The sequence below is a fragment of the Lytechinus variegatus genome, chromosome 16 (genome assembly GCF_018143015.1).
Source record: "Lytechinus variegatus isolate NC3 chromosome 16, Lvar_3.0, whole genome shotgun sequence".
In the NCBI taxonomy this organism is placed as follows: domain Eukaryota; kingdom Metazoa; phylum Echinodermata; class Echinoidea; order Temnopleuroida; family Toxopneustidae; genus Lytechinus; species Lytechinus variegatus.
Window position 1 is genome coordinate 5,037,047 of NC_054755.1, and position 18,449 is coordinate 5,055,495.

The following is an 18,449-nucleotide window of genomic DNA, read 5'->3' on the forward strand; positions in this document are numbered from 1 at the left end:
GATTATCATTTTTTAATAAGGAGCCATGAAAATAATCACGATTACTTACATGTAATTTTCTGGTAAGCTAAACTTACTGCGAAAATTCCATAAAGAGCCGCCCGAAATGACATGAATTCTTGGCAACTTTGCTGCACGAATTTTTATTGTAAGATTAATAATATATATATTTTATCATAAAATTTAGGCTATATCGTAAGAACTGAAAATTATTTGTACGGTTTTCGGGTATAAAAAAAAATACATGATTGTTTTACAATGATCGAGTTGGAGGGGTATGAGCAAGAGGAATACCGATTTTGCAATTAAAACATGTATGACGGAAAAATCTTAAAACTTTATTAATTTTCTAAGTTTTATCCCATGCAAATTTCTAATGAACCATGATTTCATAAAACTTCGAATCTATTAAACCCGCAATGCAAGATCGCCAAATTTCGTCACCGCTTTTGAACTTGTTTTTCTGTTTTTGTTTATACTTACGTAAATCAAATTTACGGATCCTTCTTATAATTGTCACAGCAAAGACGAACAAAACCATCGAAATTCATCCTATCATTTAACAGATATAACGGCAATTAGGAAAAAAATACGGAACGTCTGTCTCGATTACACGAATTATACCACTCATTCCGCACAAAATGACGCCAGGTGTCTTTCAAGAAAAGCATAGCAGTGATTATCTGAACCTGAATGTTAACTTTACCTCTTATATAAAAGCCAGCCAGATGGAAATATGCCGTGGATTTGATAAAATGAAACCCGTTTTCTGTGCCTGAATATTTATAGGTCTAGTTTGCAGTCATAGAAAAGTTGCTGCTCGTGACATTATTCAACTGAACGTTATCATGGTAACGAACTTGTAGAGCTTCTTTTTAAAAAATATATCGCGTTTATGTCCAGACTGCATGTATGAGACAGCCAATGGCTTCTTAACAGTGATGGTGCTATGGGAACAGCTTTAAGAGGCGACCTCCTATCATAGTTTGATTTTTCAATAAGTGAAAAATAGGGGGAAAGAAAAAAATGAAGAAAAGAATGAGAGAGCTTGACCTGGTCTTCAATCGAGAAGGGGGGGGGGGTTAACCGTTAGGGTCGCCCTATTCCCTTTTAATAAGCCATAATTCCGTCATGCTTCACTGGTATTAAGGACTACAAATTTTTTAATGTTCCGTTGATATCTATTCAAAGCCAAAGTAAATATCTCCACGTTGAGCACCATCAACCCGAGACGAATACAGCTCAAACTGCACAACCCTCATAGAAAGGACAGTGTCACGAAGTGTGTTCTTACTGGATCCATGTTTCAAACTGTGGACACTGTGTTACACAGTGAACACGGTGTGCTCATTGTGTGTTCACAAGCAGTGGACACAGTATGTGTTCACACAGTGGACACATTTAATCTGTTCACAGTGTGTTCATACATTGGACACAGTGTCTTCATATTTTGTTCACACAGTAGACACAGAGTGTTCATGTTCACCCAGTGGACAAAGTGTGTTCATAGTTTGTTCATACAGTGGACACAGTGTGTTCATAGTGTGTTCACACAGTGGACACAGTGTGTTCATAGTGTGTTCACATAGTGGACATAGTGTTCCATAGTGTGTTCACACATTGGACACAGTGTGTACATTGTGTGTTCACAGGCATTTCATGCACTCTAATTAGAATGTATTATGAACACACTGTGTCCACTTTTTAAACACACAATGAACCCACTGGCCCGTATTCTGAAGTCAGGTTTAACTTAGACTCAGGTTTAAAGTTGTGGTTTAAGTATGGGAAGCCAAAAGTATAATTTTTTTTATTAAGTTGTACGTTTCTTATGTTTACTGTGCTCTTTCCTGATTCATCGATGGTGAAGACAATAATCTATATATACTTCCTAGACAATTATAAATGATTTGAGAGCCAAATGAGCTGAAATTTTATATCTCTACTGTTAGTGATTTATGTGACAATTGGCTGTCCATACTTAAACCACAACTTTAAACCTGAGTTTAAGTTAAACCCGACTTCAGAATACGGGCCACTGTGTCCCCTCAAATCTCAAAAGATTTAATTCAAGTATTTCAGCTTTATAATTAATCCACAAGGATAACTTCTAAATCCACTATTCTATTCACAGCCGATCTGGATTTATTTTAGCAGTAAACTAAATGAGTACCCCAAATAAGTCGATTTTCTTTTTGCATTCAATTATGATTGCGTTTGGATCATATTATCATGATTATTTTGTTGATTGCTAACGAGGGTCCAATATTAACTGACGATATCCTACTCTTCTGAATGATGAACTGTGACTTGTTATCGTCTATAGTTTGGGGGTTTCTCGTCAATCAAACAGTATAGGCAGATAGGGGATAAGTTCAGACAAATACTGAAGATATTGATAAGTTTTGATAAAAACCCACGCTTTAAAGAATTATAGTTATAAAATGTTTTTAATTTGTGACGTCATATACGAACAACGTACCTTCCATACATCATATATGACTTCCAGAAATTCTTTATTTATAATGGAACATGATGAATGAAGATATCTTTTTTTAATTTTGGGGAATTTATATCACACGAAATATGGCTGAGCTGCTCGTTTATGACGTCAGAATATAAAAACTATTACTTCGTTATTCTTTGGCCAATTTTCATAGAACCTTTCGTGAAGATCCATTTTACCGCTTTTCGTGTAACAAATTTGTTGTCGGGATGAAATATGATGATAATAATAACAACAACAATAATAATAAGAGATAATGATATAATAACAATGATAATAATAATAATAATTATAACGCGTTTTATACGGGTGTTTCAAAGCACACGGACGGGCTGACTAATGCAGACAATGAATCCATTGATTAACAAAAAAGAACCGATCCCTTTTATAATCTTCAAGGTGGCTTCAATAAATATCCCGAATAAATAATTTTGCGAGCAGCTCGAATAATGTAAGTAATTCTATTTCATTAAGTCTCGTATCCATTTTTGGAATATACTAGAGTTCTTTAATAAAAATGCCTAGTAGTGCCGGTAGATATTGATCGTATTTTTTTTGGTAATAATCCAAAATTCTCGCTGGATGAAATCAGACAAAAACACAGCAAAAGAAAAAAAAAGTACTTGCCTGTAGCTTTTAAATCAAAATTTGTGTAAACAAGAGTATGTATTCAGTAGCAAAATCATTTTTTTACGATTAGGGGTGTTTTTCAAAAGAAAAAGTTCACAAATAGAAAACAGGTAAATGATCAGACATATTGAATATCATTTCAATATATTCCAAAAATAAGGTATCGGCAAATTTCGATTGACTTTTTGGCTTACATAATTTTGTGGAGATTATCAGATGATTGCTCGTGTCTGGGAGTAAATCTTATTGTTTATTGCCTATTTTTCCCACGCTAGCTCGTATTATAGGATTTTCGGAAATTTTGGATCATTATTTTGTAAACATGAAGGCTTATGTTAAATAAAACAAACACTTTTTTTCCCCCGAAATATCAATATCGGTAAACAGCAATGATTTCTGTTGTTATGATATTAATTTACACGAGGATGAAGGCACACAAATTTTAAAGAGTTTAGAGGAACCTTTGTAATAATATATTGTAGGTCCATGGTAATATTTTTGTATGGCTGTGGAATGAAAAGCTCTGCTCGAGCACCAATAACAGGGAAGTCAGTAAAGAGCGCCATCACTTGAAAGATACTTCCATTAAACAAAGTTTCTCAACGTTTTCATTGATACCTCAGTCACAGTCACATTTCCCCTCCGGTGGCCGTACGGCGAGTCGAAAACAGCCATTTTAATATTTTTGTACCAGCTACATATAGGCCCGTACGTGGTTTGAATGAAAATGAAAAATTATATTTAAAAAATGTGTTAGTTGTATCATAGATAGAAAAGGGCAGCCTACATCCAAGCCTGGGAACGATTTTTGTAGGGGGGGGGGGGGGGGTGCTGATTTGGAGAAAAAAATGACAACGAATAAAAAAAAGGCTTCCATCCCCTCCCCAATGAAGGTGATTTTGGTCAGAAAAAATGGTTATCGCTCCAAAATAAAGATGATTAGGGTCAAATTTCGACATAGCATACCAATCTGATTTCCGGGGAGGGGGAGGGGGTGCTGCATATATTGGGGTATGCATATCACCCCAAGATCTTGTGTATCATCCCCAGCACCCTGCTTACCAGAACCATATACCCCTAATTGTGTACAGCAGCATATTTAGTGTCGTCTCACCCCCTAGGGTGGCAGAAAACCCCTCATATGCATATAGGCCTATATCTTAAAGTTGTTGGTTTTTTTGACGATTTCTTGTACACCTTAGCCGATTCTGGTTTGTTCTAAATTTCGCATAAGCGATGTCTCATAATTTTGTTCACGATTTAAAGGGGAAAACATTAACATGTCCTTAATGTACTCAATAAGAAAATGGTGTTTAGAGTTTAATGTGGGCCTACTCTAAATTGAGCAAAGGGTTGGGCACTTTTCCCTTGGCCTCTAATTCGCAATTTATTGTAAAAAAAATGCACTTAAAATAACAAAATGGGGGTGTTATGAAGGCTAATCTGTATCCGTAGTTCGTACATTCATCTTTAAATGCCATTAAAAGTTTTGATCGACCTAAGTTTGTATTCTTAAAATGTAAATTTGAGTTTAAAAAATAATTTAAAGGGGAATGAAACCTTTGGAACAAGTAGGCTTGTGTCGAAACAGAAAAATCAAAGAATAAGAACAAAGAAAGTTTGAGAAAAATCGGACAAATAATGAGAAAGTTATGAGCATTTGAATATTGCAATCTCTAATGCTATGGAGATCCTCCCATTGGCAACGCGACAAGGATGTGTGATGTCACTGATGAACAACTTTCCCTTTGATGGACTATGAAATACCCTGAAAATGTGTCTTTTTGCTTTTTCGTATGGTGATACAAACTCTTTATCCATGATGTATTCTTTAAAAATCTGTATTACATGCCCTCCTATAGAAAGAATACATGTTCTATTGATAGATGTAATAAAAGAGGCAATTTAAGTGAAATATATACTAAAGTAATGGGGAGAGTTGTTCAAGAGTGACATCACACATGTTTGTCGCATTGCCAATGTGAGGATCTCCATAGCATTAGTGATTGCAATATTCAAAAGCTCATAAGTTTCTTATTACTTGTCCGATTTTTCTCAAACTTTCGTTGATCTGTTTCTTTGATTTTTCTGTTTTCACACAAGCTATCTTGGTCCAAAGGTTTCATTCTCCTTTAAGATCATATACATGTAATATCATATGTAGGTGCACCTATGAATTCGTCATTCCTAAATTCATAGGTGCACCTACATATGTAATATCATATGTAGGTGCACCTATGAATTTAGGAATGACGAATTCATACGTTTGGCTTAATTTCAAAGGTTTTACCAGCTGCATATCACGTTAAGTATGGTGAGTCATTTATGAATTTTATGATTCCAGCGACTTTTAATTATGGTTATAACTTTTGTCATAAATCAATCAGTACATCCTTTAAAACTTTGGGGAAGATAGTTATATTTCATATTTTGTACAAAAGTAGGCCTCACCGATATGCTTCAAATGAAATTTCCAATGATATACTTATATGATAATGACGCCGCACTGATCAAACGAACACCGCGTTACTGACTCCACAAGGAAAATTTTATTTTCCGTATCTTTACAATTTTATCCATTTTATACGAGACTTAAAATAACATATATTGGCAAAACAATCTAATGAATTTAGTATTTCAAATGTAAAATGATTTTTTGTTCAGGATTATGCAACATCTCTCAATACGGGCAACATTTGCCATATGATTATCAGTTGCATCAATATATTTCTGGCGCTTTGGGTAGCTTATGTGGTTGCCTTCTTCCATATACGCATCTTACTTCTAACCAGTGAGTTTTCAAAGAAAATTTCGATTGTTTATTCTTCAATTAAAAAAAAAAAACTAGTTTGGACAAAATCCTGTCTTCCAACAACTGAAAATATGCTCACCTCACTCACTTTGCTAGCTTGCACAATGATACACCCTTAATTTTCATTCTTTTTATAATATAAACATATGAAGAACAGCCGAAATTTATTCCTTCAAAACTCACTGGTTAGAAGTTAGATGAGAATGGAAGAAGTTAAAACCACAATAAATAAGTCAGTGGCGTACCGTGGGTCACGGCATGGGGGGGGGAGGCATCAGCAAAAATTTTGAGTCACTTATTGAGCACGCGAAGCGCGCTTAGTTGCCAGGTATACTGACCTCATTAAATTATGAAAAAAATGTTTCTTATGTAATATAAAAATTATAACATTATAATGAACAATAAATTCTTCTTTACCACATTTCTCTTCGTTTCTCCCTCTTTTTCGCCCTTTCCCCGTTTTTTTTTGCCAGCCAATTGATGCCACCCGTAGTTACGCCACTGGACTAAGTATGAAATATAGTATCAATGCTCCACCCGTCACCCTCCCCCACTATCTCCCCTCCCATTTCTCCCTCTCTCTCATTGTATAATCAGTTATTTTAACAGGTTCAATCAATCACACAAATAAGGTATGGAGTATCTTCCAATGTTGATGTTTAACTACATTGGTCACATTTGCTCTACGGCGACCGTATGGCGAGTCGAAAACAGCCGTGTTATCTTTAATTCAAACCACCTGTACATGTAGTTGGTACAGAAAAGTTAAAACAGCCGTTTTCGACTCGCGGTACGGCCGCTGTAGAGCAAATGTGACCAACGTATAATCACCTTAGTCTGAAAAATTACTTTGATCTAGGTGATCATTTGACTTTGAGAAGGTCAATTCATTATGCATATTTTTTTCATATTTGTATCACTAGCACCTTGACAACATTGCACCCATTGACTGGAATGCCCTCTATAAACGAGTCTAAATGACATGAATTAAGATCATAATGACTGTATGACGCCAAAAATGCATTTGCTCTATTGAGCAAAGTACAAATATAAATTTCACACCCGTTCAATGTCTTTATAGTTTTTGAATTGAGAAATGAACAATTCATCATTGTGATCATAATTTATGGCATCTACTTATTTTAATAAATAGTATCACTGTATGTCATTACTAGTAATGATTAATTGGTGTTAACCCGTTGGTCACAAGAAGCAGGTATCCTTGTACAAAGCACATGGGGAATTCAAGCATTCAGTTTTCAACAGGTTGGGCAGGGTATCATTAAAAGTGGAATGCCTCTGGCCGTCTCACCTGCATCACGCGGTTCAATATAGCAGCAGTGCTGACTTTGAATACTACTCTAACTCGCACAAGATGTTCAATGATACATGGTTACTCTTATGTCCACTTTTTATGAACTAGACCAATAAACTTACAGAGATATGATGGTTATTCAACAAAAAACCCAACATGGTCAAAGTTCATTGACCTTACATGACCTTTGACCTTGATCATGTGACCTGAAGCTCAAACAGGATGTTCAGTGATACTTGATTACTCTTATGTACAAGTTTCATGAATCAGATCCATAAACTTTCAAAGTTATGATGGTAATTCAACAGATACACCCAATTCGGCCAAAGTTCATTGACCTTTGACCTTGGTCATGTGACCTGAAACGCGCACAGGATGTTCAGTGATACTTGATTACTCTAATGTCCAAGTTTAATGAACTAGACCAATAAACTTTCAAAGTTATGATGGTAATTCAACAGATACCCCCGATTCGGCCAAAGTTCATTGACCCTAAATGACCTTTGACCTTAATCATGAGACCTGAAACTTGCACAAAATTTTCAGTGATGCTTGATTACTATTATGTCCAAGTTTCATGAATCAGATCCATAAACTTTCAAAGTTATGATGGGAATTCAACAGATATCCCCAATTCGGCCAAAGTTCATTGACCCTAAATGACCTTTGACCTTGGTCATGTGACGTGAAACTCATGCAGGATGTTCAGTGATACTTGATTAACCTTATGTCTAAGTTTCATGAACTAGGTCCATATATTTTCTAAGTTATGATGACATTTCAAAAACTTAACCTCAGGTTAAGATTTCGATGCTGATTCCTCCAACATGGTCTAAGTTCATTGACCCTAAATGACCTTTGACCTTGGTCATGTGACATGAAACTCTAATAGGATGTTCAGTAATACTTGATTAACCTTATGGCCAAGTTTTATTAACTAGGTCCATATACTTTCTAAGTTATGACGTCATTTCAAAAACTTAACCTCAGGTTAAGATTTGATGTTGACGCCGCCGCCGCCGCCGCCGTCGCCGCCGCCGTCGGAAAAGCGGCGCCTATAGTCTCACTTTGCTTCGCAGGTGAGACAAAAACCGGCCACTCCCAATACTTCAAACAACTGGTTACGAAGAAAGGTATGAAAAAGAAATTAATCTACTTTTTGTACTTTGTACTTGGCTATTTTAAGAAACATGGAAAACTGCAAAAAAATATAAGACTAAACATTAATTTTGCAGGCAATTCACATTTATTTTCATAATATATATAACATGAAAGACACATACATGTAAAATTATTATAATGCTAAATATACCCAGCATCTAATATACAGTAAATAAAATAATGAACTACACATACAATGAAACACTATTTTCTCTACACTTAAACAATCAATTACAGAATACATTACATAGATTCAACTTCATTATTTTTCAACTTCATATTTTCATAATTGTTTACTTATTCACTAATTCACAGTTTTCTATTAACTAATCTTTACAATAAATGGTTGAGTTTGAAGTTGCTTGTGTAACATGATACAAATCACTTTATCCATTGTACCAGTTGGATTAAATTAACTCATACATTTTATTATTATCATATCACAGCCTGCCAGCATGAAATGAATAAAAACAATTCTTTTGAAATAAATCAGCTTTTACTTGATTATCTGTGGCCAATTAAGTAATAATGCCTCCCAAAATAACCTTTATGTAAACCACAAAATTGGAGCAAAGAGTTGTATTTCAGGAACGACAAGACCTCCTAATTTTTTGTTGTTGAAATATTCATTCCTTTCTCCCAAAGGATAAAGAAGCAATCACAAATAGTTTTCATATTTAAATAAGCTTGGAAGAAAATAACCCTTAATCAACTAAATATATCATACGATAATTAATCAATATCTTAATTAAAACGGAAGACCTAACACATGAGGGTCTTTAAATAGAGAGGGGTTCATAATCATTTATTCTATAACAAATTTTGAGAATTTGTTATTTTGCATTTTTATTGCTATCTAATAATGGCTCAACTTTGTGCTACAATATAAACAAAACTTATAAACGTGATAATCATGAAATAATATAATCATGTTCCCACATGGATACATGTAAATAAAAAAGAAATTAAGATTTAACCACAACACATACATTATTTGATGCTATACATATTGCCATCACATAATGTACACTACACTAAAGAACACTCTAGCATATACACAGATCTATCAATTTAAACAGAGAATTGAATTGAGATAATCTCCCCAATATCATATATATGACAAGAAACATATCATGTCTATTCTTTATACCACAAAGCTCAATTGGGGAAAGTTTAATGAAACAAACTGGGGACTGTTTCACACGTGTCATTTAAAGCAATGCTCAATGGCCGACCACATGCATGATCGTCTCACTGATGAATATGCAGTAGTGTGTGTCTTCCAAGTGTGATCAATTATCAAATGCTGTGATGCGGTATACATGTAATGATGATGATAGATTAATATGTGAATAAAAATGTGCTATATACTGAAGGTAAATAGGAATTTAAGAACAATTTCAAGTCACACCTCATCTCAGTGTAACAGCCCCCTGACTATGGAGAAATGTGCAACAGCAATAATTTGTTTTAACGCTGATCCTTATATGGCTATTTTCACTTTACAAGATGAAATAAAAACACGTAATTTTCATACTGGCCTCAGGTAAAGCAAAAACAAATGGACTTTAGATAAATGTATGTATAACTGATACAAAACAATATGAATAATAATTATAGTGAAAGGGGATTTAGACAGTACGCGTTGGTCCCATATACAGGATATTTCTACCAGTAGTTAAATTTAAGTACAATCTATACGAGTTTTAAAAGTGAACAGTACAGTTGTAAGTTTCATTCTTGTAAGAATTCTGATCATCTACATGTACAAGTAGCATGTATGAATAATCTCAAGATGCTATCTTGGATTGAGATACAAATTTCAAACCCTCTAATCCAAATGGCAATGTAAACATACAGGCTAAAATTATGTTTGTAAAAAGGAGATGTGCAAGACAAACAGATATCAGCCACTGAACCATTTAAAGAATAGAAAAATAGTAATCCATAATGATCACATACAATTTAATGATACATATGATAAAAAAGAGACAAATCTAAACATGGTAAAATATTAATTTCAAATTTAACTGATTATATAAGAATACAGAAAGCTTTTATTTGTCAAATCATTATTATGATCCCAATGTTTAAATATTAACTTCCTCCATGGTATGATGTATAGTTTGAGGTGACCTTGTTGCCAATTGAAGGGTGATAATAAGTAGTGATTGGTAGCCAACTATGGTTTTAGTTCCTGACGAATCCTGCATTGTTCTGATCATTCTTGTTACCAGACTGTTCAAAGAACATGAAGTCCTGGAGATAGGAAGTTATTAGAGGAGCAAATGAAAGAAAAGAAGAAATGAGGAAAGACAGATAGAAATTGGATGGTTGGTTGGGTGGGTGGATGGACGGATGAATTGATGGATGGAGGATGGTTGAATGGATGGATAGATGGAAGAATGGATTGATGGATGGATGGGTGGTTCGAGGCATGGATGGATGAATGAATGGTTGGATGGAAGGATGGATTGATAGAGGGATGGATGGATGGAAGATGGATTGATAGATGGAGAGTAAAGGATCGTCATGGGAAGGAAGAATACATTATGTTTATGAAAAAGATTGGAAGACAAAAAAAGAGATACAAACACAAATATAAGTTATCATCTACACAGAAGTTCCAGATAAAATATAGGCACATTTTATTTTGATGGAAGTAAAGTATATAAATGACCTGAAAACATGCTACAACTTAAAGCATGCTCCTAGTTCAAATTCAAACAACAAGATAGTGAACAATTGATTTTTGTCGTTTTCAAAAGCCTTGGAAATGAGACAATGATTGGGTGTACATTACTTACTGACAATACAAAACTATCAAACAGAAAATGTATTTTTTTTCTATTTAAAGCAATACAACATGGAAGAAATAATTATGATCATGGACCTATTCCGTAATAGGTCCATGTTATGATACAGGAGATTCAATGTATGACCACATCAAATGCTTGTAAATATACATGTACATTCATGCTAGATGCAGATATAATGATAACTAAACATGAATAATGTGGGAAACGCGAATACCCATGTCACATCAGCCATACTGACTCCATACCGACCAAATCTATCATGTTATATCAAATGACATACCAGCGTTGGTTTAGAGTCAGTTTCATTGGTGTGACTGTTACATAGTTGGAATAGGGGCACGGAGGGGAGGGGAGGTGGGTGATCATATTCATAAACGAGGTTATATTCATTATGAGGTTATATTCATTATGAGATTATAGTCATAATGCTAATACCCATGTCATATCAGCCAAACTGACTCCGCACCGACCAAATCTATCATGTTATATCAAATGACATGCCATCGTTGGTTTGGAGTCAGTTTATTTGGTGTGACTGTAACATAGTTGGAATAACTGTATTAAAGAGGGGGAAGGCGGGGAGGGGGGGGGGGGGGTGATCGTATTCATTATGAGGTAATGTTTGCCATAATGGGGAATGTAACTATCTGTGCACCACAGACTGCAATTGGTTCATTAATATGCAGTAACAGTGGTAGTTCTCATGGCAGAATGAGGTACAAAACATAACAATGGGGTCAAAAATGCTACCCTTATATAAAATTGGGGATACAAAATCCCTTCATGTAAAATCAAGGGTTTATAACATTCCGTCCTCTCTGCGTACTTCGATGCGAAAGTTAGTTTTGCAGAGAACGCATTAAAAAAAAGGTTTTTTAAAACCAGCAATAAGTGCACCTACAAGGAAAACAAATTATTTACCAGTGTCTTTGTTCGATAGTTCAGGTTCCAAAGTTTCATCTCGTATCTTTATATTTCCTTGAAGTGAATTATTTACGCCACAGTGGGCATCATAACAGAGAGGACGGTTCGTGGTGAAATCGCGAGGCGCGATAGCGCACTGTATCTTCGCAGAGAGGACGGTTCGTGGTGCGTGCAACGAAATGCTCTCTTAATTCAAGAATGGGGTAAAAAATTACCCCACCCCGTTTCATGGACAATGACAGGTGTAATGGAAGATGGGAGAAAACAGGTTCTTATGCAAGAAAATGGGTACAAAAATGGCATCTTTTATGGACAATGGTCAATTTGGCTTAGTAATGGGGTACAAAATGGTACGAGATACAAAGAATCCATGACATGCATGCATGCATACAGGTGTAATATATACTGCACCTTAATTTGATTGGTATGATCTACATATGGATGATAATAATGATGATGATGATTAGATAGAAGTGAATCCGGCCTTCTTCTGGTCTTTCTTGTCTCCCGATTTCTCAAAGAACATGAAGTCCTAGATCGAGAGAGATGGAATAAGTGATAGAATACACATACATGTGGATACTGGTAGTATGAAAATCAAGGAGCATCTCAGGAGTGTTTCATGAAAGCATCTTGTCAGTAATTTTCACTTACAAATTTGCTCTGAGCCAATCAGATGCAAGGATTTCAGTAGCCTAAAACAAGCAGTAAGTGAAAATCACTGATTATTTCTTTCATGAAATGCTCCCAAGGACAAAACATGAGTAGAAAGTTACAGAGGCAGAATTCATGATTCAACACTACTACAATGTACATATAATAAAAAAGAGAGTTTGAAAAAAAGGTTTCATATCTGGAAAAAAAACACATACTGTATCTGAAATATATTAGTGTTGACTACAAAAGAACTTTTAATTGTGATCAAGAGACTAAAAAGGGATTTGTATGAAAATCTGAAAGATTAAAATAAAAGATTACACATATTAAACAAGGATTTAAGTACTTTGTTTTGGTATTCGATTTCATACCAAATTAAGAATATTGTTCATTCTGAAGTTGACGACCTCTGTAGTATTCCACTGACAAAATGTAATATGTTTGGATTACCAAAAATTACAATTGCTGTGATATGAAGGAATAATGTTATTTTTTTATTTTGTGTGGATCCTACAACACTCTCTTCATGTATAAACTATAAGTAAACTCACCACGATTACATGAAGGCCTATACTGTTACAGATGCTGACAATGGCGATATTCACATCAAAATAAAAGGCATGGACATGCATACATTTTTATAAAATTGAATATGGGTGATGAATAAAATCTAAATGGGACTTCCCAAGAAAGGTTTGACAAGCTTCCATTTTAAATAAAAGAGAAAATGTATGAATAGATTATAATTCTACAGATGCCATGTTTGTGAGAAATGAGTATAAGTGGCTTTAAAGCGCAACACAAATTGCCACCAAAAAATTATAAAATGAATAAACAAAGCAAAAGCAAAACAAAAGCAAAAAAATGAGAAAGGATACTGAAAAGAAAATATAAATTAAACAAAATGTATGCAAATTAAAAAAGTAATTGCAATAACAAGTGTATCTTTCTTGGCCAAGTATTGGTCATGAAAAGGACCACCCAAACTCAAAGTTTCGACAAGTGTGATCTTGTTCTCTTCAGGAGAATGAAAATAGTTAGAAGTTACATAAATTGTAATAATGTATTAAAGAAAATAACATCATCAAGAGCAGCAAATCAGAATGTTTACTATAGAGCAATACATGATGTACACATTTCCTTTATTTGCTACAATAAAGCAATGATTGGGAAGTAATTAACTCATTAGATTGTTTCTCACTTGCCAAAGCATAATAAAAAAAATACCAAAGAAATTATAATAACTAAAAAATAGGGGAATATATGCAGATATAAAATGGAATTAGACGAAAATCAATACAAAATAAAGCTGTATAGCTGTTGCCTATTGGACATGAAATGGCAAAGCATTACAACACTTTATTGATTCTGAGTAGTAGCATTAACTACATAAAAGCCAAGTTGAATTCAAAGTGGGCAGAAACTTAAAATTATCAAAGAATACAAATCATAACCACTAAAAGAAAAAACATGATCTTGGGAGATAGAAATAGGGTGTGTTATGAATAGGGTAAATGTATAGAAGACAACAAGTATTAAAAAAGCTTGCAGACATATACAGCCAAAATTAGTGTATATTTCAAAGAGAGAGGAAGAGTGATACAAATTAGACCATGATCTGTATTTATGGACAAATCTATCAAAATAAGTATGAAAAGAATCCATCCTCACAATGGGAATATTGTTATTCAGGAAAAATAAGGGCATAAAAATGAATTGCTTGAGCCATTGAGTGGAGAAAAGGATCCACATTGACGGGTGTATCAGTGAGTCCAAATAAAAATAACAAATGATAATGACGCATTGATCATCAACCAAAACCGACCAAAAAGCATTCATAAAGACCAACAGCCAATATCCATACATACATCATGTAAAGCATGGATCCATCACATGGCTTCAAACAAACATTGCATACTAAATTGTAAGTCTCGAATGCAAAAACAAAGGGAGGATTAATTAAACTGTTAAGAAAAGTATACTGTAAAAGAGATCAGGTTGTACAGTACCCTTGTCTCAAGCGGAAGAGGTCACCAATTAACAATTTTGTTGCATTTCTGAATTATTTATTTGGTTTGAAACTTTTAAGATAAATGAAATATAAACATATATATAATGATGGTATGACTATTGTCTCCACAAACATACAAACAACACACACTCACACGATAACCCTAAGGAAAAAGATACCATTTACTACACGTACTTAATATCAGATTTGAGAATTTTAAATTGATCAATAATGCAGATTGTGAATAAGAATAATAAAATGAATCTTAAATGATCACAAAGTTTCTTGAATAGTTCTGTTAAAGCAGAGGGGTTGGGAAAATTATAGTTTTCACCTTTAAGTGTACACAGACCTACATGTAGGTTTATCATACAGTATGTTAAGAGTTTAGCACAGCTTTAGTGGCATTTCAGAGCATTACCAATATATCTACAAGTAAACATGCAAGAATATATAATTATCATGCGCAAATCATAAAGATTAAATTATTATTAAAAATTAAAATTATTATTAAAAATTAAATACAACTTTACAATCATTTTACAACTCGTGATCAGTGTTATAAAATGTTCTATAACCATGCTTGCATGAAGCACTCTAACATAGCAACAAGTAACAACTGCATGTATGGCTGGGTAACTGGCATATCTACAGGATAATTGTGTTAGAGACAGAGCATCCATGTAAACTGGTTAAATTATGAATGGTGACATTGTACAAGGAAGGCAAGGTACAATTCATTGTAAGATGAAGAAGTTCACACTGACAAAGTTGAATTTAAAAAAAAAGGGGGGGGGGGGTCATATACCCAATGAAGTGAAAATGAAGCAGAACATAGTTATTAGATATTTTGTACATATAAGTTTTAATTTTGTGAGGCATCAAAAACAGAATGCCATAAATTCCATACAAATGCAATTTTTCAGAATGAATAGAGGCTCAAGTGGTCTGATGCTAGTCTAGTAATCCAGAGCTCATGGGTTCCTTTCCTGGGATTGCAATGATTTTTTCCCATCATGCAGCAGCAGCCATTCATCACAGAGCTGTTGCATGTCTTGTAACGCTGGAGAAAAATGTATAACTTATATTTTTGTCCATGAAATAACTAAATGGATTAAAACACATTTTCCTTTATCATTCTTTCATGGATTTTCAATTAACCTTCATTGTTATCAGTAAAAAAAAATCTTGATACCATGAACAGCCCCTTTAAATTGCTGGCAGCTATATGATAAAGTGTACTTTCCAATAAAATATGACAATGAAAAAAAAAATCTCCTCCTCTCAGATTCCACACATTCAAAGCAAATGCTCATCCATTATCCATACTTTTATAATAAATGTAACTTTGATATAAAATTTTCAAAATGAAAGAGAAACTTGGTGAATGTTCTATCATACTCCAGACTGTGAATCAGTGAACACATATATCAGCAAATCCTACAACGTTCTTTATGTTAGATAGATAAATTAACCATGCAGGCAATTGATGAATACAAAGATGTCTAACAAGACCCACAATTTTGTGTGCGGGTAAAAAGTGCTTGACATTCTCAAAGAGAGCATCAAAATACTTCAATAATCTCTATGACAACTGCCTGAAAAAGAATGTTTTCAAATGCCATTGATAATCACTTTGACCTATTAACCATACAAAAGCATGAATTGAAAATAAAAAAAATCAGTGAAATGTCTCACTAACAGGAAAATCAATTTAGGTAAGTTAGGTAATTAGTTCTGGTTTCTGTTTCTAGACGGAGGGGTTACTGTGTTACGCAGTGTATGATGATAAATTGACCCCATTGCTTACACTTCATTGAAACTAAAACTAGTTTTATCTTCTATATTTATACATAGACATCATCGATTTGTGTTTTATCATGATAAAATTTAATGAATTCGTGATGAACTCTATCATAAGGCAGTTGGGGCAACATCCAACAAGTATTTTGTCAACTGAAAAAAAAAATGTTGAAGAGAATTTTCAAGCTGAATTATACATCCCCCCAAAAAAAAGAATAAATAAAAAATTAAAATAACACGCAAGAAATTGTGTGGGCATCTTAAAAGGGAAGTTCATCATTCTTAATCAAACTTGTTAAACTGTAAAGGCTGCAAAATGAGAGAAAATCAATGAAAGTTTGTGGGATACGATAAAAGAAAAACACAATCATGGTATGTTAAGTTTTCACTTGATACTTGGCATGCAAACATAACTCGTCCATTCTCTGTAGTGTAATTTCTCAGAAAATTTAAAATGATCCCAATTCTTAAAATCAATTGATTTGATCATTTCATACACACTTTTATGTATCACTGCGAGCCATGAAACAATGGCAAATTTGTGGAAATCTGTTTTTTCACTAAATACTTTTCAGTTGATTATCGAACCTTTAATCTACACTGTACCAGTATTTTTTATTTCATTTTCTACTATCATAAATGCAACTTCACATTAGGGTGAACTTCCACTTTGGAAACCAATCATCGTTTAAGAATAAATATTTCTAATTTTGGTGATTATACAGGGTGAAAAAACCAAGCTCAAGTACATCAAGTATACTTTAAAAACCTTCAATGAAGATTGACAACAAACATGATTCGAAAATTGTTTCAGGTAGGAATACATGATATTTAATTGTAATTATAATTACACAGTACAATTATGCTTCCATCAGAGTAAATAAAATATAATAGTTTATAATATCATTTCAATCACATTCACAATATGTATAGTGGTGCTCAAAAGGTGGTGAACCCCACCAAAAATGAACATATTTATTTAAACATGTTCAAGTTCTGCCATGTTTCAGATATTTAATTGTGAAATCAGGTGATGAATATTACATGACAGAAGTTTGTTTCTCTTGGCTCACCAAAGTTAGTGTTGGGTGTACAGTGTACATGTACATTAAACCATGGACCTACTACACACTCAGACTCAGCATGAAGGAGTGCATTTCCCCTACAGAAATTTCCAAGCTTGCGGCATGCTAGTAACTAGCATGCGGCTAGCTTAATAAGCGTGTAATATGCGTGCAGAGTAATAGTTACATGTAAGCGATCTTTTAGCGAGCAGGGACTGTTCGCTAGCATGCACTCGCTTATTAAGCGAGCGCCCTGCTAGTCGCATGCTAGTTACTAGCAAGCGGCACGCTTAAATTTCTGTAGGGGTTTGGGGGTGAAGTTCACTAACTTTTGAGCAAAACCGTATAAATTAGTTTCTTAATTTTAATAACTTGTTGTAGAATATCTTTTCGCACAACTTTTGAGTACAGATGCATACTAGGTTACCTTCTAAACACTATAGGTACATTGAAATAATTGTAAAATGGTCTAAGTTCTGTAGATGCAACTACATGTAATATAGAATAATAAATTGCCCCTAAAAATGAAATTGATACTATGTACAAGAGAAAATAATATTTATAATTAGACTAAATGATTCTTGGCATAATTTACTTGGCAGCCATCTATTCCAAAATGTAATAGGTAAGTTTGATTCTCAATAATACATACTAAAACATATGCTGTGTTTCTATTGCCTCAATCAAGAGTCTTAATGAATTGATTGTACAACTAACAAGAAATGTGCAGTTTGCGTAATAAATAAA

At 33.9% G+C, this 18,449-nt stretch overlaps 1 protein-coding gene across 2 annotated transcripts in view; it reads right to left on the reverse strand.

The window, feature by feature from the left end:
* Positions 1-8,502: 8,502 nt before the first annotated feature.
* LOC121430396 (phospholipid scramblase 2-like) overlaps positions 8,503-18,449 on the reverse strand; it is a 37,886-nt gene continuing 27,939 nt past the window's right edge. Inside the window, exons 8-9 of one of the 2 annotated variants that reach the window (XR_005972026.1) lie at positions 12,579-12,699; positions 10,655-10,683 (exon numbers count right to left, since the gene is read on the reverse strand). Coding sequence is in view for 1 of the 2 variants with exons in the window: in XM_041627682.1 (XP_041483616.1) it covers positions 10,615-10,683 (69 nt within the window). In the remaining variant the exon portion in view is untranslated. Of the gene's footprint in view, positions 10,684-12,578; positions 12,700-18,449 lie in introns of both variants that reach the window. The other variant, XM_041627682.1, reaches the window with a different exon arrangement.